The 19,788-nt window shown below is 50.0% G+C and overlaps 1 protein-coding gene across 4 annotated transcripts in view; it reads right to left on the bottom strand.

The window, feature by feature from the left end:
• The window catches only part of CFAP65 (cilia and flagella associated protein 65), a 33,389-nt gene extending 16,422 nt beyond the window's left edge, over window positions 1-16,967 (bottom strand). For all 4 annotated transcript variants that reach the window (XR_005829477.1, XM_040604925.1, XM_040604926.1 and 1 more), the window contains exons 1-17: window positions 16,271-16,967; window positions 15,804-15,958; window positions 15,016-15,118; window positions 13,444-13,610; window positions 11,788-11,987; window positions 10,982-11,127; window positions 9,658-9,880; window positions 9,046-9,311; window positions 7,679-7,879; window positions 6,890-7,252; window positions 5,734-5,871; window positions 4,568-4,813; window positions 3,921-4,145; window positions 3,109-3,261; window positions 2,013-2,178; window positions 1,311-1,439; window positions 200-419 (exon numbers count right to left, since the gene is read on the bottom strand). Coding sequence is in view for 3 of the 4 variants with exons in the window: in XM_040604925.1 (XP_040460859.1) it covers window positions 200-419; window positions 1,311-1,439; window positions 2,013-2,178; window positions 3,109-3,261; window positions 3,921-4,145; window positions 4,568-4,813; window positions 5,734-5,871; window positions 6,890-7,252; window positions 7,679-7,879; window positions 9,046-9,311; window positions 9,658-9,880; window positions 10,982-11,127; window positions 11,788-11,987; window positions 13,444-13,610; window positions 15,016-15,118; window positions 15,804-15,958; window positions 16,271-16,345 (3,176 nt within the window). In the remaining variant the exon portion in view is untranslated. The remainder of the gene's footprint in view (window positions 1-199; window positions 420-1,310; window positions 1,440-2,012; window positions 2,179-3,108; window positions 3,262-3,920; window positions 4,146-4,567; window positions 4,814-5,733; window positions 5,872-6,889; window positions 7,253-7,678; window positions 7,880-9,045; window positions 9,312-9,657; window positions 9,881-10,981; window positions 11,128-11,787; window positions 11,988-13,443; window positions 13,611-15,015; window positions 15,119-15,803; window positions 15,959-16,270) is intronic.
• Between the last annotated feature and the right edge of the window lie 2,821 nt (window positions 16,968-19,788).

The raw sequence follows: 19,788 nt of genomic DNA on the forward strand, positions 1-19,788 counted from the left end.
TCTATTACCATTAAATTATTCCATGTTTCTGTGGCTCCTTTCTAGGGAGGGTAAGCAGAGAAGCAGAGGTGAGCAACTGCCTGCAGCAGCTAGGATGGAATAACAGAGTGCCACACAGCGGTGCACTACGACACAAGCCAACAGCCACAGCATCTCTGTCCGGCTTGTTCAAAGGAACTGAGCCATGTCCTTATCTCACCTGTGCCTTGTAGGAACTCTGTAGGTGAGCTCGCTGGGAGCTGGGTCTCGCTCCAAGTATTCATTCAGCGTGTCCAAGGAAAAAAGCTTCCAGAGGTGCAACTTGCTGATACCACTGGCACTCCCTGCTGAACAGGCATCTGCGATGCGGAAAGTTGGGTAGACGCCTTTTGCTACAATGCAGCAGAGGGGCTGCTGCTCCTCTTTGGTGCTTGCCAGTTCTGTAGGTTGCGAGAGAAAGAAACAACAGAAAGTAGTCAGGCACCATTAAGGGGCAGCTGCCTGGGACAGCAAAACAGAGAGAGGCCCTACTCAGACGAAAGAAAGAACGAACAGGACTTAAACATTGTCTTTTCATTGGCAGCTTCTGAAAACCTCTGAACTACTGACTTCTAGTTGTACTTTGACTTCCACATTTAGAGATCACCAAAAGACTATGAATGTAACCCTTTCCAACAGCGTATTTACACAGTTCAGTTCTGTACTATGTGAAAAAACCCTTTTTAAAATTTAACCCTACAGCCTAGTCATTTTATGAAGCGTCCCTTGTTTTCACATTGAAAAATCATAAATAGTTGTTTATATCTTGTCTTCTCCATGCCATTCATGTGACATTGTCATTCTCCACTTTCCAAGCTGGAAACTCCTTGTATAATTAGTCTTTCTTGTACAAATGCTGTTCCTCAACTCTGAACATCCCTGCTGCCCCTCTCCATGCCTTTTCTAGTTCAACTGCCTTCTTTCTCATACAGGGACCAATCCAGATCTGCAAAAAGGACCCTAGCTGCATAGAACTAGTCGCAGAAAGCTCTCAGAATCTGTTTCAGGACACGTAGTAAAAGGCCATGGTCATGCAGAGGAGCAGGGAATCTTGTGACCACAGCAGCAGGAGACTTGGAGCTCTCCCTGTATGTGTCCTATGGCTTAATCGTACCTAACCCCAAAAGGTGTAGCAAAAGGAGACAGCACATAGGATCTGGCTCTGGTGAATTGCTCACCTCTGGGATTTCTTCAGGCAGGACTCATACACTGGGAACTGTGCAGATCAGCATGTTATGGCACAGTCACCTTGGTTGGGAGGGGATAATTTTCCCAAAATACCCATCTCTCACCTGTGGAGGTACAAATAACGTATTTGATTGACCAGGTGTAATGCAGCCGACGGGTCAGCCTGACTGTTATTCGGACAGAAGCTTTTGACCTTGCAGGGATTGTCCCTCTGGAGTGTTCCAGTGCCAGAGCTGTAGGAGAAAAGAGATAGTATGAGTTCTTGGCATCACTGATGTCACACTACACGTGTTCAGCACACAGCTCCCTAAGCCTACCTGCACTCAAGCCACTGCCACCTCCCTCCACGCCTAATCATTAGGACCAGCTTCAGATGTTGAAGTTGGGATTCCCAGACTACAACTGTAGGCAGCTCACTGGGAGTACCCAGCCTGCCTTTGGCCAGACGAGAACAGGGAAATTCCTCAGAAGGTGTCCTCTAGAAAGGCAGCTAAAGATTGTACTCCACTATTCCTTCCAGGAAGCTCCTTTATTTAACTCACTTCTTTGCTACGAAATCACATCTAATTTCAAGGTCCACACTAGTGTAACTTCAATTGTCAGGCTTTGGGTTATGCTTTTTACACCAAGATAGAAGAGTCACTTGTGGCAAATCCCTAAGCAAAGAAGCGGACATCTAAAGGCACTTAAGAGAATCAATGCAAGCTAGCCGGCAAGCAGCCCAGCCTCCAAGTTCATGCTAGACTGATTTTGCAGAAAAGAGGAGAAAGCCAAGGCCCCATCCCATGTTAATTCCCTTACAGTACCTAGTGGATCACTGTGGAGCTCTTTGGTGTCACAAGGCCCAGTGATCAGTTGTTCCACACTGAGGACGTACTTCAGAGAACAGATCCCATCATTTAGCAGTACAATGCTGCAGCTTTGCAGGTCACCAACCTGAACATTCCCAAGATCCAGGTGCTCTTTTTGTGCCTGGAATACAAACCCACCAGGCAAAGGTCACTGCTACACATCGAGCGTAGCAGCTGAGCATAGCCACCACTTCTCTGACCACATGCTGATCCCTTGGCATGCACAGTGCTGTGCAAGGGGCTCCCTGCTTTGTATAGGACCTGGCATGCCCTGGGAGATATTCGAACAGGGCTGCAAGGGGCTCAATCCCTCCTCCAAATGCTTCCTCCTACTGTTATTTAGGCTGCTTGATGGGTAGGATGTAGCATATTCAGGTCTGTGAGGACATTAAATGGCCAGCTGCACTTGGGACAAGACTGAGATATGTCTGCTGATCCCTCCATGACTGCATTAAGAGTCCTCCTCTCCTCTGGCTAGTTGTTATAGTGACTAAATACCTCCAAGACATTACCGCACATTTGTCCAATGTGATTGACACGGGGCAATGACTTAAAAAGTACTATTTTATTTAGCTCTGGTTCCTTAAGAAACCTGCCTGAAAATGAAGGTGGTCACACAGACCTGCAGATAATAGGAGTAAAGCCAGGTGAGTTTGTGCTGGCTACACCACTTTAACAGTTAGGTCCACTACACTTAAAAATCAGACTGAAAGCTGAACAAATGGAGGAAGAAAGCAGACAGAATGAGAGGAGAGAGCTGGGAGTCCCAAGGAGCCAAATGCCTTGCTCAGTTTGTCTGGAACAGGGGATTTCAGAGTGATCCCAGAGGATTTGGGCAGGTCACGTTTGAACTGGAAGGACATCTACATCACGCTGGTGCTATTAGGCTGCCAGAATCGGTTCTGTTATCTCCACTGAAAGCAACATCTGGGAATTTTGCTGTAAATCCTTATTGGTTGCCTCCAGTACAGATTGTGCAGAAAGTGGAAGCCCAAGACCCTCATCGTACCCTAGTACTCCTACTACTACCCAGTGAGCCCCAGTTCCTTACCCTGATGGTGCCCAGCACCCCCTCTCCAACAATCCGTAAGGCATAATGGACATTTTTGGGAGACACTGGGTCTGGGCTCTGCCTCCTCACAAACACCATAGCTCGCAGCAGATACTTGGTCTCCTTGTCAGGAGTAAAAGTCCATGCCTGAGCCTGAAATCACAAGAGGGAAGAAAAGTGCTCACAGGCGCTCCAGACCAGAGGCAAACCTATACACCGCAACAGCTGCGTTCGATGCACAGCCTCTTCTTCCATTACAGCTAACCTAGTCCTCTACAGACAACTCTGAAGACGCTCTCGCTTCAATCCTCCACCATCCCCGCTTGTGTCAAAGGTTCAAATTGGGAACACACATTCAGATATTCAAAGCCAGGCTGCGGAGATGTGCCAGTCCTCACCACTCTCAAAAAACACTCAGGGAATACAGTAGAAGTTTAGAACCTGAATTTACAAGTGGGAGAACAACATCATAAACCCTTTCATGCTTTCATTTGTCCTCTGTCTTTTAACATCTCCTGGTGCACAACAAAGTTGCTGCTATGTTAGTAGCCAATTCCATCCAGGATATCATTATCTAGTGCCTGTTTAAGACCCATTTGGCCCTGTGGTCAAGCAGGATGTCATCATGTTTGGGCAAATCCACACTGTAGGATCGCAGATGCTGGCTAGCAAGCCAAGCTAAGACACTGACTGGTATTCTCCAACTTTGGCACTAACAACAAAATGATTGGCAGCCCTCACATTTCTGCTCTAAACACTCCACAGCTGTATTGTAGAGAGGAAAACACAACTTTGGGAGAACCTGAACTTACCATGGCTTCACAGGGCTGGAGGATCCCTGCAGTGGGGCTGACAGACAGGATCTTGCTGTCAGACTGACGGATCTTCCATGTGAAAACCATAGGTAGCCTTGTGCCATTTTTTATGGTATACATTCGTGTAGAGGAGGTTCCTATATAGACAGGCTTGAAGTATAGATTTCCATCACCTTCTAAGAGCAAAAGAAGGGACTCCCCACAACTCTGGAGAGCAATCTCCTGTGGAATTAAGGGAAAAGTAACAGACATTAGCTGGAAGTCTCAGCTGCCTCTAGAGGGATCTTGCCAAGACGTTTCTCCTTCCAAGGGAGAAGCAAGAACAAACTGTGTCTGAAGGAGAAGGGGAAGGACTTAAGGTTGTGCTGTCAAGGAGGGCTCTGAGCACAGTATAGTGCATTCCATGAGATGGAAACCCAAGGATAAAAAGGGGTACAGGAAGTCTGGTACCACAAACACCTGCTACCTGAAGTGTTGACCCTGCCTTAAATGTTAAAAATATTCTTTCATTCCTACTTCCAAATGGAAAAATCCAAACTAGCCATTAGGAGATACAACAAGGATCACAGCACAAGTCACTGTGAAAAGAAAAGACTACAAGGGAACAAATTTTTGCTCACCACCTGCTACTTCCCTCTCCCTACCTTGGTGTATCCAGGATAAGAGTTCAGCTGCAAGGGCAGGACATGCTGCTGCAAGACTGTGTTAACTGGGTGAGTGGAGAGAAAGAAAATTTGGTGGCCTCCTGGAACTACGCATCCTGAGCAGGGCTTGACCAAAACAGAGGGACAGGCAGCTTGGTTCACACTGAAGGTTATCAAAGAGGTGCCCGTGTTCAAGAGCAGCATACTGCAGCAGGTATCAGTGTTAGGAGCCACAGGAGGAAATCTCTGGTGGAGACAAGGAAAAAGGGTTGTTTGCATTGGATTTGGAAAACCAGCTTAAAGAAAAAGCTTGCCCTATGTTGAATTCCAGGTTCCTACAACCATTACCCTGAGTCTATGGAGAACTTTGTAACTGCTTCTCTTCAAGGAAAGAAAGGAAATCACTCAAGGGTATACAAGTCATGATCTTTTCCCTTCCCACAGTGTCCTTCATCTTTCATAGACTCATGGGACCAGTGAAGATCCTTTCTATTACACAATGCTTTACGTTCAGCCAATAGGAAAGCTGCTTGCTGGGGCCTGCAGTCTCTCTCTGCATGGATAGTGACCTCCAGGATTAAGAATTCCAGCAGGCTGGAATTTGCTCCAGCTCATGCATACCAAATACAGCCTGTGTGTCTTGGACTAGTTGGGGAGATTTTCTAAGAGGTTCTCAAGACTATTCTTACTTCCTAGGGTCAGAGCTCACTTTACCTCATAGGAACAATACTTTCTCATGCTACGGAAACAGCAGGAAGAGTTAGGAAAACTTCCACTCTGCCTCACATCCACTTTTCTTCCAAAAGTGTGGATTCTGTGTGCAATTCTCCATTTGCCTAAGTGTATGCAGAGTGTTTGAGGCTCCCAGGAGGGGACTAAGCACCCTTGTCAGTACTTATGTCCACTTAAACAGAAAGGAAGGAGATCCCAACAGTTTCCCTTTCAGAGCTAACAAGATGCTTGGTGCAGCCTGACACACTGGAGGCTGGGAAGCTAATACAGGAGAAGAAAGAGCATCCTACATGTACCAAAGCAGAAACTTCTGTACCACCACCAGAAACCACCTAAGCCACATCTCAGCATGGTGCAATGGGAGACAAAGTAAAGACTTCAGATGTAAACACTGAGTGCTTCCACAAAGATTCAAATGTTTATCAGTTACCCACCTTGGGGACATCCAGGATGTACTGTGGGATAAAGTGCTCCCGTTCTGCTTCATATGTATGTGCTCTCAGCCTGACAGTCAGGCACCAGGAGGGACAGATGGTGGCATCCTCCTCAATATTGCTGTAGTGTCTCAGCACCTGCAGGCACACAAGGGACAGGACAGAGAGCATGCAGTAAGAAAGTGGGGCATGGTGACTTCAAGTGCCTGTACCATAACAAGCAGCACTTCGTTTCAATGACATCCCTGGGGCTGAGGCATTTACTTTCTCGGGAAGAAGGGCTGACCCATGATGGATAAGGAACACGAGTGCTGCTTTCCCAAATAGCTACATTTCAGACCCAAAAGACACTGAGTGACTTTCAAGCAGAAGGACCTATTCAAACTGTTCTGCAAAAGTACAAGAGTTGCCTTAGCGAAGGAGGGTCTATAGACACTCTAGTGCAGTTTGAGATACTTGCAGATGCTGAAGTGGCACTTAACAGTAAGTCACTGAAAATAATCACCTACCCTTTACCTGAGCCTAAGAAACTCCTGACTCTATGGTTACTCCCAGATATCCTCCACACTGGCTTAAAGGGGAAAAAAATGCAAGAAGAATAATCAACAATGTAATTAAGATCTCTCTCACCTACCAGAATGTTTCTGGGTGCTAAAACTCCTGCAATTGCAGCCTTGTGTGACATAAATCCCACATCACATGGGAGGAGAAGTTGCAGTCATATACAGTGCCCTCAGCAGCTTTACTTGTAGATGACCAGACACGAAAAACAAGTTATTGCCCATCACCCAGGCCACAACAACCCCGCTTGTGCAGGCTCCCATCTTCACTAATATCGCAGTACTTAATAATAACTCCTCCTTCACTAAGGTGTACATTACTTCACATTCACTGGGGGTAAGAACAAGTGTAACTGCCTTTATGCATGACCTGTGGCTTGCTTTGCTGATTTATCTTTGCCAGGACGCAGATGAAGGAGAAATTTTGAACCACCAGTGTATCAAAGCAGTGGCCCAAGGAGTTAATAAAGATGCCAGTTAGCCAAATTCAAATAAAAAGGTTCCATTTTAATTTTAACTTCCTCAGACGCCTTTAGCTTGCAAAAAGTTGCTTGCTAGGCCCTCTCTGGAAACTGGGCTTCATAATTCCTACTAACCTTGTAGAAAGCAAAACCTTCCAGCTCTGCTGCATAGAGACTGTTGAGCTGAGTGGGCTGGAAAAGGACCCAGAAGACTGATGACTTCAAAGGAGGGACGTCACAGATTTCGGGGCTCACTTGGAAGGCACTGCCATGGCTTGGAGTCCAGGCAACTGTGATATTTCCTTTGGTGTGGTTGGTCACACGGAGAGGAAGTGGTTCTGCCTTGTGAAGTGGCACACAGCAACCAAAATCATACTCCCTGGGGCTGACACTAACGTGAGGGGGAAACAAGGCCTGGTCACTGCTTACACCATCGTAGAAATATTCAGTCATGGAGTTGGCTTCAAAATATTCCTTGGGAGGCTTGTCCTGAGGGATCTATGGGATGGAAACATCTCAGTATGAGCAGGGGAAGTGTGCCTGTGGGAGACACCAGGCACTACAGTCCTGATTGCCTTCATGAGCAAGAGGGTGCACAAGGTGCACTTCAGTAACAGTTCCCAGGACAGTTCAAAGTCTAGGCTTCAAGGAAGCTCCTGTTTGTAAGCCAGTCCTGAATCTGAAACTACACAAAGCAAAAGACGACCCCATGCTTGACAGAAAGTAGCTTAGTGGCTGAGCTTGGGTAAGACTCAACTGACAAAGATAGTATTGGTGTGTGGTGGGAACATTAACAGCAGAGATACTAAAGAGATCAGATCTGGGACTTGCAGGTGCCAGACTACCTGGCCTGTGTAAGAGAGGCCCAACATCTACAGAGAACAACACGGGAGTATCTTAGATGAAAGGGAGGGCATCTCATACCTCAGGGGGCAGCATGAGGGCCCCCTTTTCATCCATCTGCAGCTTCCCATCCCTCAGCATCACACTCAGGATATCAGGGGGGTAGAAGGTCAGTCCCCTCACCATGTTGGTTCGGTACCAGGAGAGGTGTCTTGCCTGAAGGATGGCTGGCTTAGCTGTGTCTGAATGGCAGGTACCAAAAAAGTCCACATACATGGGTTCCTGGGAAAACACCAGAAGGAGTAATAAGAAATAAACTAGGAGTTACAACATCCTAGTATCTCACTTCCAAAACCATGTCTGGGAAAGGTTTAGCATCTGCAGTTCTAGACTGCCATTTAGTTTATGTCTTGCTGTGGCCCAAGAATGTTCTTGAAACTGGAATAAAAACTGAAGGCACTCAGTGCACAGCTGTGCAGCTAAATTTATCTTAGAGACCTAAATGGAAAGGAGCCACTGAGGATGCACCCCACCCTACCCACAGGCATTACTGACTGTTGACATCAGCCCTCTACTGCTCATAGGAACCTGCACCGTGGGGATTCTGCTCCACAGGAGCCTGGGTCCTGCACTTGGATTGCAACCCCATGCAATGCTACAAGCTTGGGGAAGAGTGTTTGGACAGCTGCCTGGCAAAAAAGGACCTGGGGGTGTTGGTCGACAGCTGTCTGAATATGAGCCAGCAGTGGGCGCAGGTGGCCCAGGAGGCCAACAGCATCCTGACTTGTTTCAGAAAGCATGTGGCCAGGAGGACAAGGGAAGTGATTGTCCCCTGTACCTGGCACCAGTGAGGCCACAGCTCAAATATTGTGTTGGGGTTTGAGCCCCTTGCTACAGGAAAAACAGTGAAGTGAAGCTGGTGAAGGATCTAGAGAGCAAGTCTTAGAAGGAGCGGCTGAGAGAACTGGAGTTGTTTAGCCTGAAGTGGGAGAAGGCTCAGGAGGGACCTTATTGCTCTCTACAGCTACCTGAAAGGAGGTTGTAGCAAGGTGGGTGTCAGTTTCTTCTCTCAAGTAATAATCAACAGGATGAGAGATATTAGTTATTGGATATTAGGAAAAATTCCTTCATTGAAAGGGTGGTCAAGCGTTAGAACAGGCTGCCCAGGGAAGGGGTTGAGTCACCATCCCTGGAAGTATTGAAAAGATGTGTAGTTGTGGCACTTAGGGAAATGGTTTAGTGGTGGACTTGGCAGTGCTAGGTTAATGGTTGGACTCAATGATCTCAAAGGTTCTTTCCAATGTAAATGATTCTATGATAAGTAACAACGGCAATGCAGTGGGAAGAGATTTCCAAGGGCTACTAAGAGAGAGGCCAGCCCTGGTGGGTTACACTGGAAGATCCCTCTGAGCTATTACAGTGATAAACTCACCCTTTGCCTTTCATACCTGATGGTGGACAAGGCACACCACTCTGCGGTGATAGCTGATGGGGTGAGTAGGTCGAAAGGTCACCTTCAGTGCTAGTGTTGTTGTGCCCTCCAAGACTCCACAGGGGCGATCCAAGGAGAAGACACTCCCTCTGCCATCAATATCAAACTGGTAATAGGCTGGGACATTTGAGGTGTTGCTGATTTTCAACATCTGCACCAAACTTTGCCCAAGATTGATCCAGTCGAAGTCCACAGAATGTTGATGCAGGGACACCAAAGGACCTAGCACAACAACATGCAAAACAAGATCCTGGACCTGTCATAGCTGTTTCTGTCAACACATCATAAGCCACTGCTGCACTTAACTGATCTTCCCAAACTGGAATCACCTCATCAGCAAACCCACCAGTCCTAGCAAACTGCTGGACAGTCACTTCCAACAGTCTCACATCTGCCTCAAGCAAGTATAAGCCTTGAACGGTGCACCAGGGACAGCCTGGGTCCCCACAGAAGGTAAGTCTATGACTGATGACTGTGGCAACCCCTAGTCCTTCCTCAGGCACTAGCCCTTCCCCTGCAGTGATAAGAAGAAGATGGGGAGAAACTGGGAAGGCTTTCACTCTGGTACCTTTACATGAGCCAACCACCTTCAGCACAGTCTGCAGGAGGCATCCAGCAGATAGGATAGTGAAATACTCAGTATTGTGCTCTCCTGCTGTCTGAGGCTGAAATCGTATGCACAAGACCAACTTCCCTCTGGCAGGGACAACACCATGGGACACATCACAGGAGAAAACATGATCTTGAAGCAGAGGATCTTTTGCTCTTTCTATCCTAAATGGTGCATCAACCTGCAAGCAGAAAAGGAATAGGTTAACAAGGAGCCAACAGGAGCCAGGATGGCTCTGAATGCAGGACACTAATTGGTGAAGAACTGCAGTTTTCAGCTGAGTTGACCACCACCACAAACACCAAGACTACTGCAGCCCAGCACAGAAATGCTGTGCAACCTTCTGCAGCCCTGTCCTGCTGGAGCACTGCTGGCAGCAAGTTCCCACAATATGCTCAGAAGCCAGTGGGCTGCAGCAAAATGTCCTGGTGACCTCTGGGGTTGGAATGCCCCTCCTGGTAGCAGGGAGGATGGCTCAAGGTGTCCCAAAGGGCCAACATAGCCTAAGTGACTGCTGTGACCAGGGGGACAGGCAGGCAGATAACTTATTTCCCTCCATCCACAGTTCCACCTTGTCTGGGGATCTTTTTCAAAAAACAAGACTGGCGCCCCAAAGCCTCCCTCAAGTCCCTAAAAAAAGGTCCTGATCCTTGCCTGGGGATGCCGAGCACCATTGCAGTGTGAGTAACAGTACAATAAATTAGTAGGTCTTTGCCACTCCCAAGTTGCAGAGCCTGTGGAGGAGTCAGCACTGCTGTCGCCCATGTCAGCAGTCTCTGAATACATTCATCTTTTAACAGGCTGGGAGGGGCTGAGCTGGCACAGAGAACAAGGTGCTCAAATGCAGCCTGCCTGACACTGAGAGAAGTTGCCAGGCTGAAGTCCACTGAGGAAAGAAGAAGATCCATCAGCTGCCTGGGACACACTCATGCCAAGTTGAGATTGCCACAGCTGCCCCACAGAACTGATGGGCTTGTCCAGGGTGAGCAGAAGAGCTGCAGGATATGAAGGACAACACTGGCTTCCTGATCTGGACCAAGCACAGTAGGAAGCAGGAGGGAACTGCCACCCTGTGCTGCAAACGGATGAGTTGCTAGCACTGTAGCTGGAAGGCAAGGGTCAATGGCCTGGTTGGTAGGAGAAGGCTCATCACATTCCCTGTTTTATTCACATTCCCTCTTGGCTTATTTTCACAGCATCAAGGGAGATACTCAAGACCACATATGCCAGGGAAACATGCCAGCATGCCAGCTTCTCACAAGTACTCTCCCTCTCCACATACCACAGACATGTTGAAGATTTCTACACACTTCTCCGCAGTTGTCCCCACTGGCACTGATCCAAAGCACAGCACATCTTGAAACTTTCCAGGCTGCACACCTTCATATTCTTCCCCTGTCACACTCACCCGCAGGTAGGGGTATTTGGCTGTTAAAGGGAATAATATACTGGGTCAAGAAAGAGAGGTGGAATGTCCATCCTTGGTATATTCAACACACAACTGGACAAGCCTCTAAAGAACCTCAGCTGGCCCTGCTTTGAACCATATAAGCTCCCCTCCAGCCCTAATTTACTAAATTCAGAGTCACATCTTCTGTCAGTGGCCATACAACAAGGCACTTCAGGCAAGGACTTGCTAATGAAACCCTTGCTTATTCTAGCTTGCATCCAGAAAGCTTTAGAAATTTCCTTCTGGCTCTCTGTCTAGCAGGGACAGACAGGAGAGACTGAGTGCAGACAATATCAGGAGTTTCTGGAGGTTTTTGCATTGTGCCAATGAACTTCTCTCATTTCTTCCCCTTGGTCAGCTTAAGCAGGCTCCAGAAATGCTGGTTTGGCCAAAGGACGCCACTGGATTGGATATATTGGACCCTGTGTCTCTTCAGATCACACTTCCAAAATGGCAAAAGTACATTAGAGATTTTCACAGGCCACTTTCAAATTATGGGCTTCACTTGCTCATCAGTGGGTTGAGCCCACTGTGGCACGGCCTCAGAGCACAGCACTTTCATGTATCCCTGTGGAATGCTATTCCACAGTTATGGATGATACACACTTCTTTGAGCGTTAAATGCAAGAAAGGCTCACCCAGGGCTTTTAGCTGGGTAGTCCTCTTTCGTTTCTCTTCACCTCCAAACCAGCATGTTGCTGCCACATCATACACCACAGCCGCCTTGGGTTGGAAGACCACTTTGACCATGCACTCAGCACCCGGGTTCAGCATGCCATGGTCAGGAACCATGTGGAAAGGGCTTGGTGTCTCCCAGGCAAACGCAGTAACAAGATCACTAGGAAATGGAGATATGTTTTTAAGTAGATGAATGGATCCTTGGCTACCTGTGCAATCACACATAGGATGGACCTTTCCCAATGGGTTTTTCAGTTAGGATGTGAAGCAACCAATGTTGAATGGCAGAATCCCAAATGCATCTGGCCAAATATGTGATGCTGGGAAGAAATTTGTCTCTAGGCTCTGCAAACACTCCACACTAATGAAATTTAGTTGTTACATCTAAGAACTTTATTAATGGCCATAAAATGTCTCAGCTTCATCATGTGATAGCAAACAAATCAGCTCCAGAATGAAGTATTTGCTTTTCCTGTATCTAAATTTGCTGCTACTTAATTCCAAATGAACGTTTGTTCCTTTTATATGCCCAGGTGAGAAGAGAGAACTGAGCGGTTTTCCTAATGCTTCATTCAACTCTCCAGAACTCCCTTTGCTTGTTTGATTTGTGCAAAGAACGTGACATACCTTTTATAGCTTTTTATATTTTATTGATTCCAAGCTGTGTGTTACTTACCATCCATATCCTCCACTACCCTGGACGTCTTAGTCAGCACAAATGATTTCTTTAAGGGGAGAATAAATCACCTGAATTGGTTTCTGACTGATACCTTGCTCTACTGAAAGTATACGTGCCCTCTGTCCTTTCCACCCTCCTCCTACATGAGCTGACTGCTTTGGGAAGCACAGGCCATTTTCCAGCTAGTAAAGGTTATTTTGCTCTCACCATGAATAGTTAGAAGTAAACCTCCTCCTTGCCTGGGAATTTCATCACTGCACTCCTTTCTACAATACTACCTGAAGTACTGCCCTTCCCTCATTACAATAAGTCTGTGGTAACTGGGAGCATCTTCGCTCCTAAATGACAAGTCCAAGACACAAAATACTGCCACTGCTTTGGGCAGCTCCATGAACCTAAAAGCAGGCACTGGAGAGACTCTCTGACTTCTGTATTGCCTGCCTTCAGATCAAAAAGTTCAGCTCGAGCACCAGCAACTCCACTGCCACCCCCATGGTATTCCTGTGCTGAGGGAAGACATGTCGCAACATAGAAAGACTAAAATTTTTCCAGCAAGTAGCTCATCACTCCTTGCTCATGCTGGGCAGGCTGCCTTTGATTTACTAGAAGCCTAGACCTCTCCTGCGAATGTGGGATGTTCTCAGTGGGACAGCATGCTTGTCCCCATCTAGTTTCCACACAAGAACGGTTCTCAGTGTATGCTGGAAACAGACAAATGTGAGGTGCCAGGATGTGCCCACAGTGAGATCTGACCCACACTACCATTTCTGCTGCCTTTTCAGCCATGACCTCAGAGGAGGCAGAGGTCTGCTGCTGCCTGTTAAGGCAGCCAGTAGATCCAATAACTGGAATGAGCTGCATTCATTGGAGAGTCCAAGAAGGTAGCAAAATACCTGACAAAACAGAAAGACAGTTCGCCCAGCCATGTCCCACTCACCCAACATTGCGCACAGGGAATGTTGTCTCTGTAACGTTGTGGACAGCACAGATAGGCAGCTGGACAGCAGCTGGGAAGAACAGACAGGGGCGTGGAAGCGTAGCACGCAAGGTGACAGAGAACTCACCCTCAGCCTTTTTAAAGCAGATGCTGTCTTCATATTCCCTCTGCACAGAAAAGCAAGGGGAGACAGCAGTTAGACAGGCTGCATCTTGCAGGTACTGCAGTTCTACCCACAGACATCCATCACCTTCACCACGGTGAGAATATTGGGAAAAAAAACCCAGGGGAGGCCTCTGTGCAGGACAGAAAGCATATGAAGCACTTTGAAAAGGCAGCCAATGAAGGAAGTACTCAGGCATACTCCTCACTCTGACAGGGAACACACAAACACCCTCAGAGCGAGCAATTGAAGACCACATTTGTTTCACCTCATTTGTTTCAATGCAGATGGATTTCTTTCAGTGTTTCCAAGATCCCAATTCAGCTAAACTGAAGCATGTACAGCCTTTCCTGGGGCTCTATGAGCACAGAAATATCAGTCTTTAAGTGCTTTGTCAGCTAGAGACCTAAGCAGATAACGCACAACTTAACAATGCAGTGTTGACAGCACTGTGTATAAATAGCCCCAGGACTTCTGCTAACCAGCTAAGATAGAAGGAATTGCAAGATACGTCTTCCGTGCTCCCCAATCATCACCTCTCCTGAGTACCATTTATACAGCTAAGGAGAGACCTTGGGCACTGCAACACACAGTCCTTGCTCTCTCTAAGAAAGCAAGCCTCCTGCTCTAGCGATTGATGTGGTGCAGACAAACGGTTCTCTGAAAATGGAACAAGGCCAGCAGCTTATTTCATAAAGGGAACAGTGAACAGTCATCAGAAAATCATGATACTAAGAGTGCAGGGTACTGGGAATCCACCCAGTGATCACACTCTATGGCTAGCACTGAGATTCACATGGAAGACATACAGCTGCGGACAAGAGCTAGAGATCAACACTCAGAGCCAAGACACACACAAGCTGAAAAATCAAGAAAAGGGTCTGGGTAAAAAGGGGCTGTTAAAAATAAAGCTTGAAGCAACCCACCCCATCCAAAAGAAGGGAGGCTCTTGACATAAATATAGAAAAATCAGTAGCCCTTTAATATACAGGCTTTTGGGTCTCCTGTAAGAAAGCAGAGAGCGCAAGTCCCTCAACTCAAGGTTCTGCATTAAACCCACCCAGCTGAGGTTCCCTGGGATCAAACGAGGTATGGATAGTTCAAGCACTTTATCTTACTGATTTCATGGCCAGAAGCAGCACATGAAAAACTGGGAATACTTTTTGTGAGGATCGCTCTCCTAACTGCTGGCAAATTCTGAAGAGAGGCCAGGGGTTAGGGCTCCCTCAGGTGATGAATATGCGGGGAGAGCAGGAAGGTCACGCTGCCCAGTATTTCTATGCTAGAACCTTTCCTAAAGACCAATACATTCAGGTGAATGAAGACAAATCAGAAAGGACAAGAGAGTCAGAGGCCCACTGCCCCTCTGGAAGCCAGCCTGAGCACTGAGAGAGATGTTGCCACTTTACCTTTTCAGTCGGCCGGAAAACGATGGGCAGAGTTAAAGACATACCAGGGCTCAGGGTAATCGGCTGTGGAAAAACAGTGAAGAAGAATCGCGTGGAAGGACATCTAGATAATGAAATCAAAACAAGAGATTTTGTCTGAGCGCATACAGCTGTTAAGTCAGACAGCAGAACAGAGAATAAAGAATCAAAACCTCCAGATCCCACAACTAGAAGGGCTTTACACACCTGACCCCAAGGGTATCTTTGTAGCAAATCAGCAGAAACAGGGGCAGAACCCAGGTGTCCTGAAAACCCATTCCCAGCTCTAAATACCTACCCCTTCCTTGAACAATATTTTACATTCCCAGGCCATGCAGCATGGGCAAAACACATATTTGAGTTTCAGAGCAGGGAGGGTCATCGGGAGTGCTGGAGTGGCTCAACATCCAGTGGGACTCCCGGGACCAATGGTTTTAGGACACACTAGTGACTGGCTGGCATACATCCACAATTAAAATCTCACTAGACTGGAAATGCCTCACAGACAGAAGTATCAGCAAAACAGAATTAAAAAAAAAAAAGGCATTTCATTTAAAATATTCCTGCCAGGATCAAGGGCTGTGCTTCTGAATTAGCAGGTTTCTGTCCTGCTACGTAAGTGTTCATGTGCTGTCTATAGCACAATGACCAAGGAGAGAGGGGACAGATGAACCCAAGAAAAGGTGCTAATGTGACTGATACAGCAGAGATGGGATGATAATGCAGCGAGAGCATGAGGAGTACGAAGGAGAAACAAACTCCCCACGCACCTGTAGCTCAGCTTCTGGGTTTTCTCATGAACGTTTTTCAAGATCAGGTGTTTGATCGTCTCTTTTCCAAGCTCCCAGCCATGCCACCTGAGTGTTTCGGCCACCTCGATGCCCCAGAATATGCCTTTCTTCTTCTTTGCCTTTCTTGCAGAAAGCTTAAGGAGTTGCAACAGAGACATTAGCAGTATGGGAGGGAGGAGAAATCACTCAACAGCTGTTTCACTAGCTAGAGGTTTGACTCCAGCAAAGGACAGGAGGAGCCACCCTGCGGCAAAGCTCTAAGAGTCACCAAAAGCCCCGTTCCAGGAGTCCAGAGGGGACGCCTCCTGGCCACAGCCCAAACAACAGATACTAAAGGATGTCATGAACGAGGGGAGCAAAGGCTAAAGGGTTTTTTTGTTTTCCTTCTCTCCCTGCCTTGCCAGTAATCCACCCACGATAACTGCACGCTTCGCTCCTCCACTCACCTTCCTGATGCAGCCACAGCGCAGCTTCCGAAAAGAGTCAGAGTTTTGGGGCTCGCCATGCACCTGAGAGAGCATCTGCAAAACAAGAGGGAAAAGTCCTCACGCACGCTGCTCCTGCACCTAGGCAGCCTTTGCTGCCAGGACCTGGGCTCCCCAGAAGCCCAACGGCCCCTCCTCGGGCTCAGGGCCGCACACCTCCCCGCAGGGGCTGCGGTGTCCCCATTCGTGACCCCATCTTGCCAGCGGAGTCCAGCCCTCCCCACAGCCCCTGCTGTCCCCAGACTGCTGCAGCCCCACACCGCAGCTCCTTGGCACAGGCCGTGACCCCCACCTCCCTCACAGCTCAGCCCCGTGTGGCAGAGCTCTCCTTGGGCCTCTGCTGCAAAGCCCTGCCCTGCCCCAGCCCCCTATAGACCCACAGAGCCCAGTATAGCAAGGCCCTGCTCTATAGCCTCGCCCGGCCCCCCAAACCCTATACAGACGGCTGTGGCACGGCCCTGTTCCCTACAGCAAGAGCCTGCCCAGCTCCTTCGCAACCCGGCCTGGGCCCTGAGCCCCGGGCCCCCGCCGCCAGCCCGGCTCCCTATAGCACAGCCCGGCCCCGGGAGCCCGGGCCACCTCGGGTGCCGCCGGTCCCGGCCTCTCAGCGCCACCAGGCGCCGGCCCGTGTTGCCATGGGGACCGGACACCGCCGCGTCCCCCCGAGCAACGACGGCGGCCGCCTCGGGTCAATCCGCGCGGGGCGCTGCCGGGGCGGCCGCCAGGGGGCAGCAGAGGGACGTGCAGAACAGGGGAGGGAGGGGACGGGCGGGAGGGGGCAGCCATGGGGCGGGAGCGCAGGGGCAGCTGGAGGGGTGCAGGGGGGGGCAGCAAGGAGTGCAGGGGCAGATGGGGGCCGGGGGGAGAAGGGGGAACTGAGGAGCAGGGAGACAGAGAGGGGCGGGGGGCAGACGGGGGGGTGCAGGAGAGAGCTCAGGGCGGAGGGGTGATGGGGGGGTGCGAGCAGGGAGGCAGGCGCAAGGCTGGGTCAGCGAAGGGGGTGCCCGGGGGGATGGGTGGGTGAGGGGGCTGGGGGGCTGAGGTGGAGATGCCGGGGCGAGGGGTGCAGCAGGCTGGAGAGGGCTGGCGTAGGGATGCCGTGGCACCTTAACGCGGCCAGGTCACTCTGAGCTCCTTGCAGCATCGGTGACACAAATAACGTGACCATTGCCAAACGCAATTATGGAGCCGAGACTGGCAGAGGGGAGCCCTGGCTGCAGGAGCCCATCAGGTATCCTGGGCATCATTCCCATGGGGCACCACCACCGCCATAGGACTCTCCTGCATCTTCCCAGTGCCTTGGATGGCTCTACAGGAGGGGAGGACCCCGTGTCCCCAGTGGGGAGGGCCAGAGAGCCCCTCTAGGGTACACAGGCAGCAGCATGGCCACGTCCCGCAGCCTGGGGAGGGTGCCAGGGCAGAGGCAGGAAGCGGATGCAGCTTTAATGGCATTTGTTGGTGTTTACAACATGAGTCATCTGGCTAAGCAGCCATAAATCAGCACCCCAACTCCTCCAGCATCAATTCTGTCCCCTCCTCTGTCCCCCCAGGACTGGATGAGTGGCTGGCTCCTGCAGGAACAACCTCATAAATAACAGCAACAAAACAAACCCTCCTGCAGCCACGGTGGGCCCATGTGCACCAGCCGCAAGATGAACGCCTCCCATCCATCACTTTAATGGTTGTACTCTGGAAATTAAACCTGTCACAGTCCATCAAGGTGAACGTTTTAAGTCTGTGATACCCCTTCAGCTCCCTTCCTCCTTCCTGGTACTTTGTTGTTGTTGTTGCTTCTGTTCTCTCTTTTTCCTCTCTGCCCCTCCCCATTCCTGTCCCCCCAACCTCACCCCCACCCCAGTGTGCCCAGCTCCAGCCTGTGGTCCTCTCTGTGCTCCCCCACTGCCAGAAGACCAGGTTGTACATCAGGTGGTAGATGTCTTTGGCACTGAGACTCCTGCAGCCATGGGCTGGCATCTGCCAGCATCTCCGTGCCCAGTCCTGCATACCTGCTGGGGGGGTGCACAGCTTCCCTGGGGCAGTGGGTCTCTCCTGCCCTGCTGTCCCTGCAGGGTAATGGCAGGTAGCTGGGTACCATCCTTTCCTATTTCTCTTTCCCTTTCTCCTTTCCTTCCCTGTCTTTTTTTCCCCCTTCTCCCCATTCATTCCTCTCCTGCTCCATGTTACGCCAACCATCACAGGCTCCTGGCACCTGACCCCTACCCTGGCTCACATCTCCCTTGGAGCAAAAGCTGCACCCTCCCCACGACCAGAGCTCCCGTCTGGGCAGTGCCAGGGTCTGGACACCTCCTGCGTGAGTAGTGGGGTCCTGCTGTGCCCTGGGATGTGTTGCCTGGAGACAGTGGACCTGGGCACCGAGAATGCCACGCATCCAGGAGAAAGCTGCTGAGCTGCCAGCAGCCACTGTGGGTCACTGTCACTCCACACGGGACCATCGTTTGTCTGTCCGTTCACCCATCCGTCAGTCCGTCCATCCATCCATCCTCTCTCCCATCATCTGCTTCCCCTGCCTATCCCTCTGTCCCAAAAGGGTCGCATCTGCTCCCCTGCCCGGGGTGCTGCCCACCAGCCCCACTGCAGCCCCAGCTGCAGCCAGATGTTACCCAGCCCTGCGAGGTGTGACAGACCCTTACCTGTCCTGTTCATCACTGACCAGCTGCTGGAGGTGACCCGGGGCTCCCCAGGGGCTGCTGCCCCTCAGCAGCTCCCAGCCCCACCGCAGGTCCTGGGAGCAGACAGCCCTCCCTGCCACATCCAGGCAGGAACAGTGAGAAGAGAGGAGGGGACAGCAAGATGTGAGGCAGGAGGGAAACACCACAGGCTGCCTAGGAATGAGATATTCCAGCCCACCCTGCCCTGCCCCTGCAGCCCTATGTGCACTGTGGTGGTGAAGCTGCCCCCTCGGGCAGGGGGGTGGGGAGGCTGGACATTGCCAGGTTGGTCCCTCTGCCTTCATGGCCATCTCAGCATCCCCAAGGGGAGGCCCAAAAAGTGTGCAGGAGGCATGGGAGGTCTGTAGTGTCTGCCTAGTGCTTCTAGGGAGGTGGCAGAGTTTCTGTTGTCGTCCTGCTACCAGGGGTTGATTTGAGCACAGCCAGAGTGACCAGGGTCCGAAGAAGATCATGAAATGAGCCCATAAAGTGACTGAGCAGGATGCAGACATTGGCACAAGAAAAGGGGGATTCACCACAGCACTGAACCCTCACAAACAGCCTGAGCATCTCTCTCAACGTAGGAGGCCTCTGTCCCCACCTTACTTTGGGGCAATGCCACACTGATGCAACCAGGCTAATTGCAGCATGGAAACCAGCACTGCTGCATTAGCTGATGAACCAGCTCGGCTTCACAGGAGAGGTTAATTTTGTCCTGCAAAGCACAGATCCCACCAGGGATGCTGCAGGTGCAGGAGGAGGCAGGGCAGGCTGGCAACATCCTGGGCATCCTCATTCCCAGCCCTTCAT

The sequence above is a fragment of the Falco naumanni genome, chromosome 8, assembly GCF_017639655.2.
Source record: "Falco naumanni isolate bFalNau1 chromosome 8, bFalNau1.pat, whole genome shotgun sequence".
Taxonomy (NCBI): domain Eukaryota; kingdom Metazoa; phylum Chordata; class Aves; order Falconiformes; family Falconidae; genus Falco; species Falco naumanni.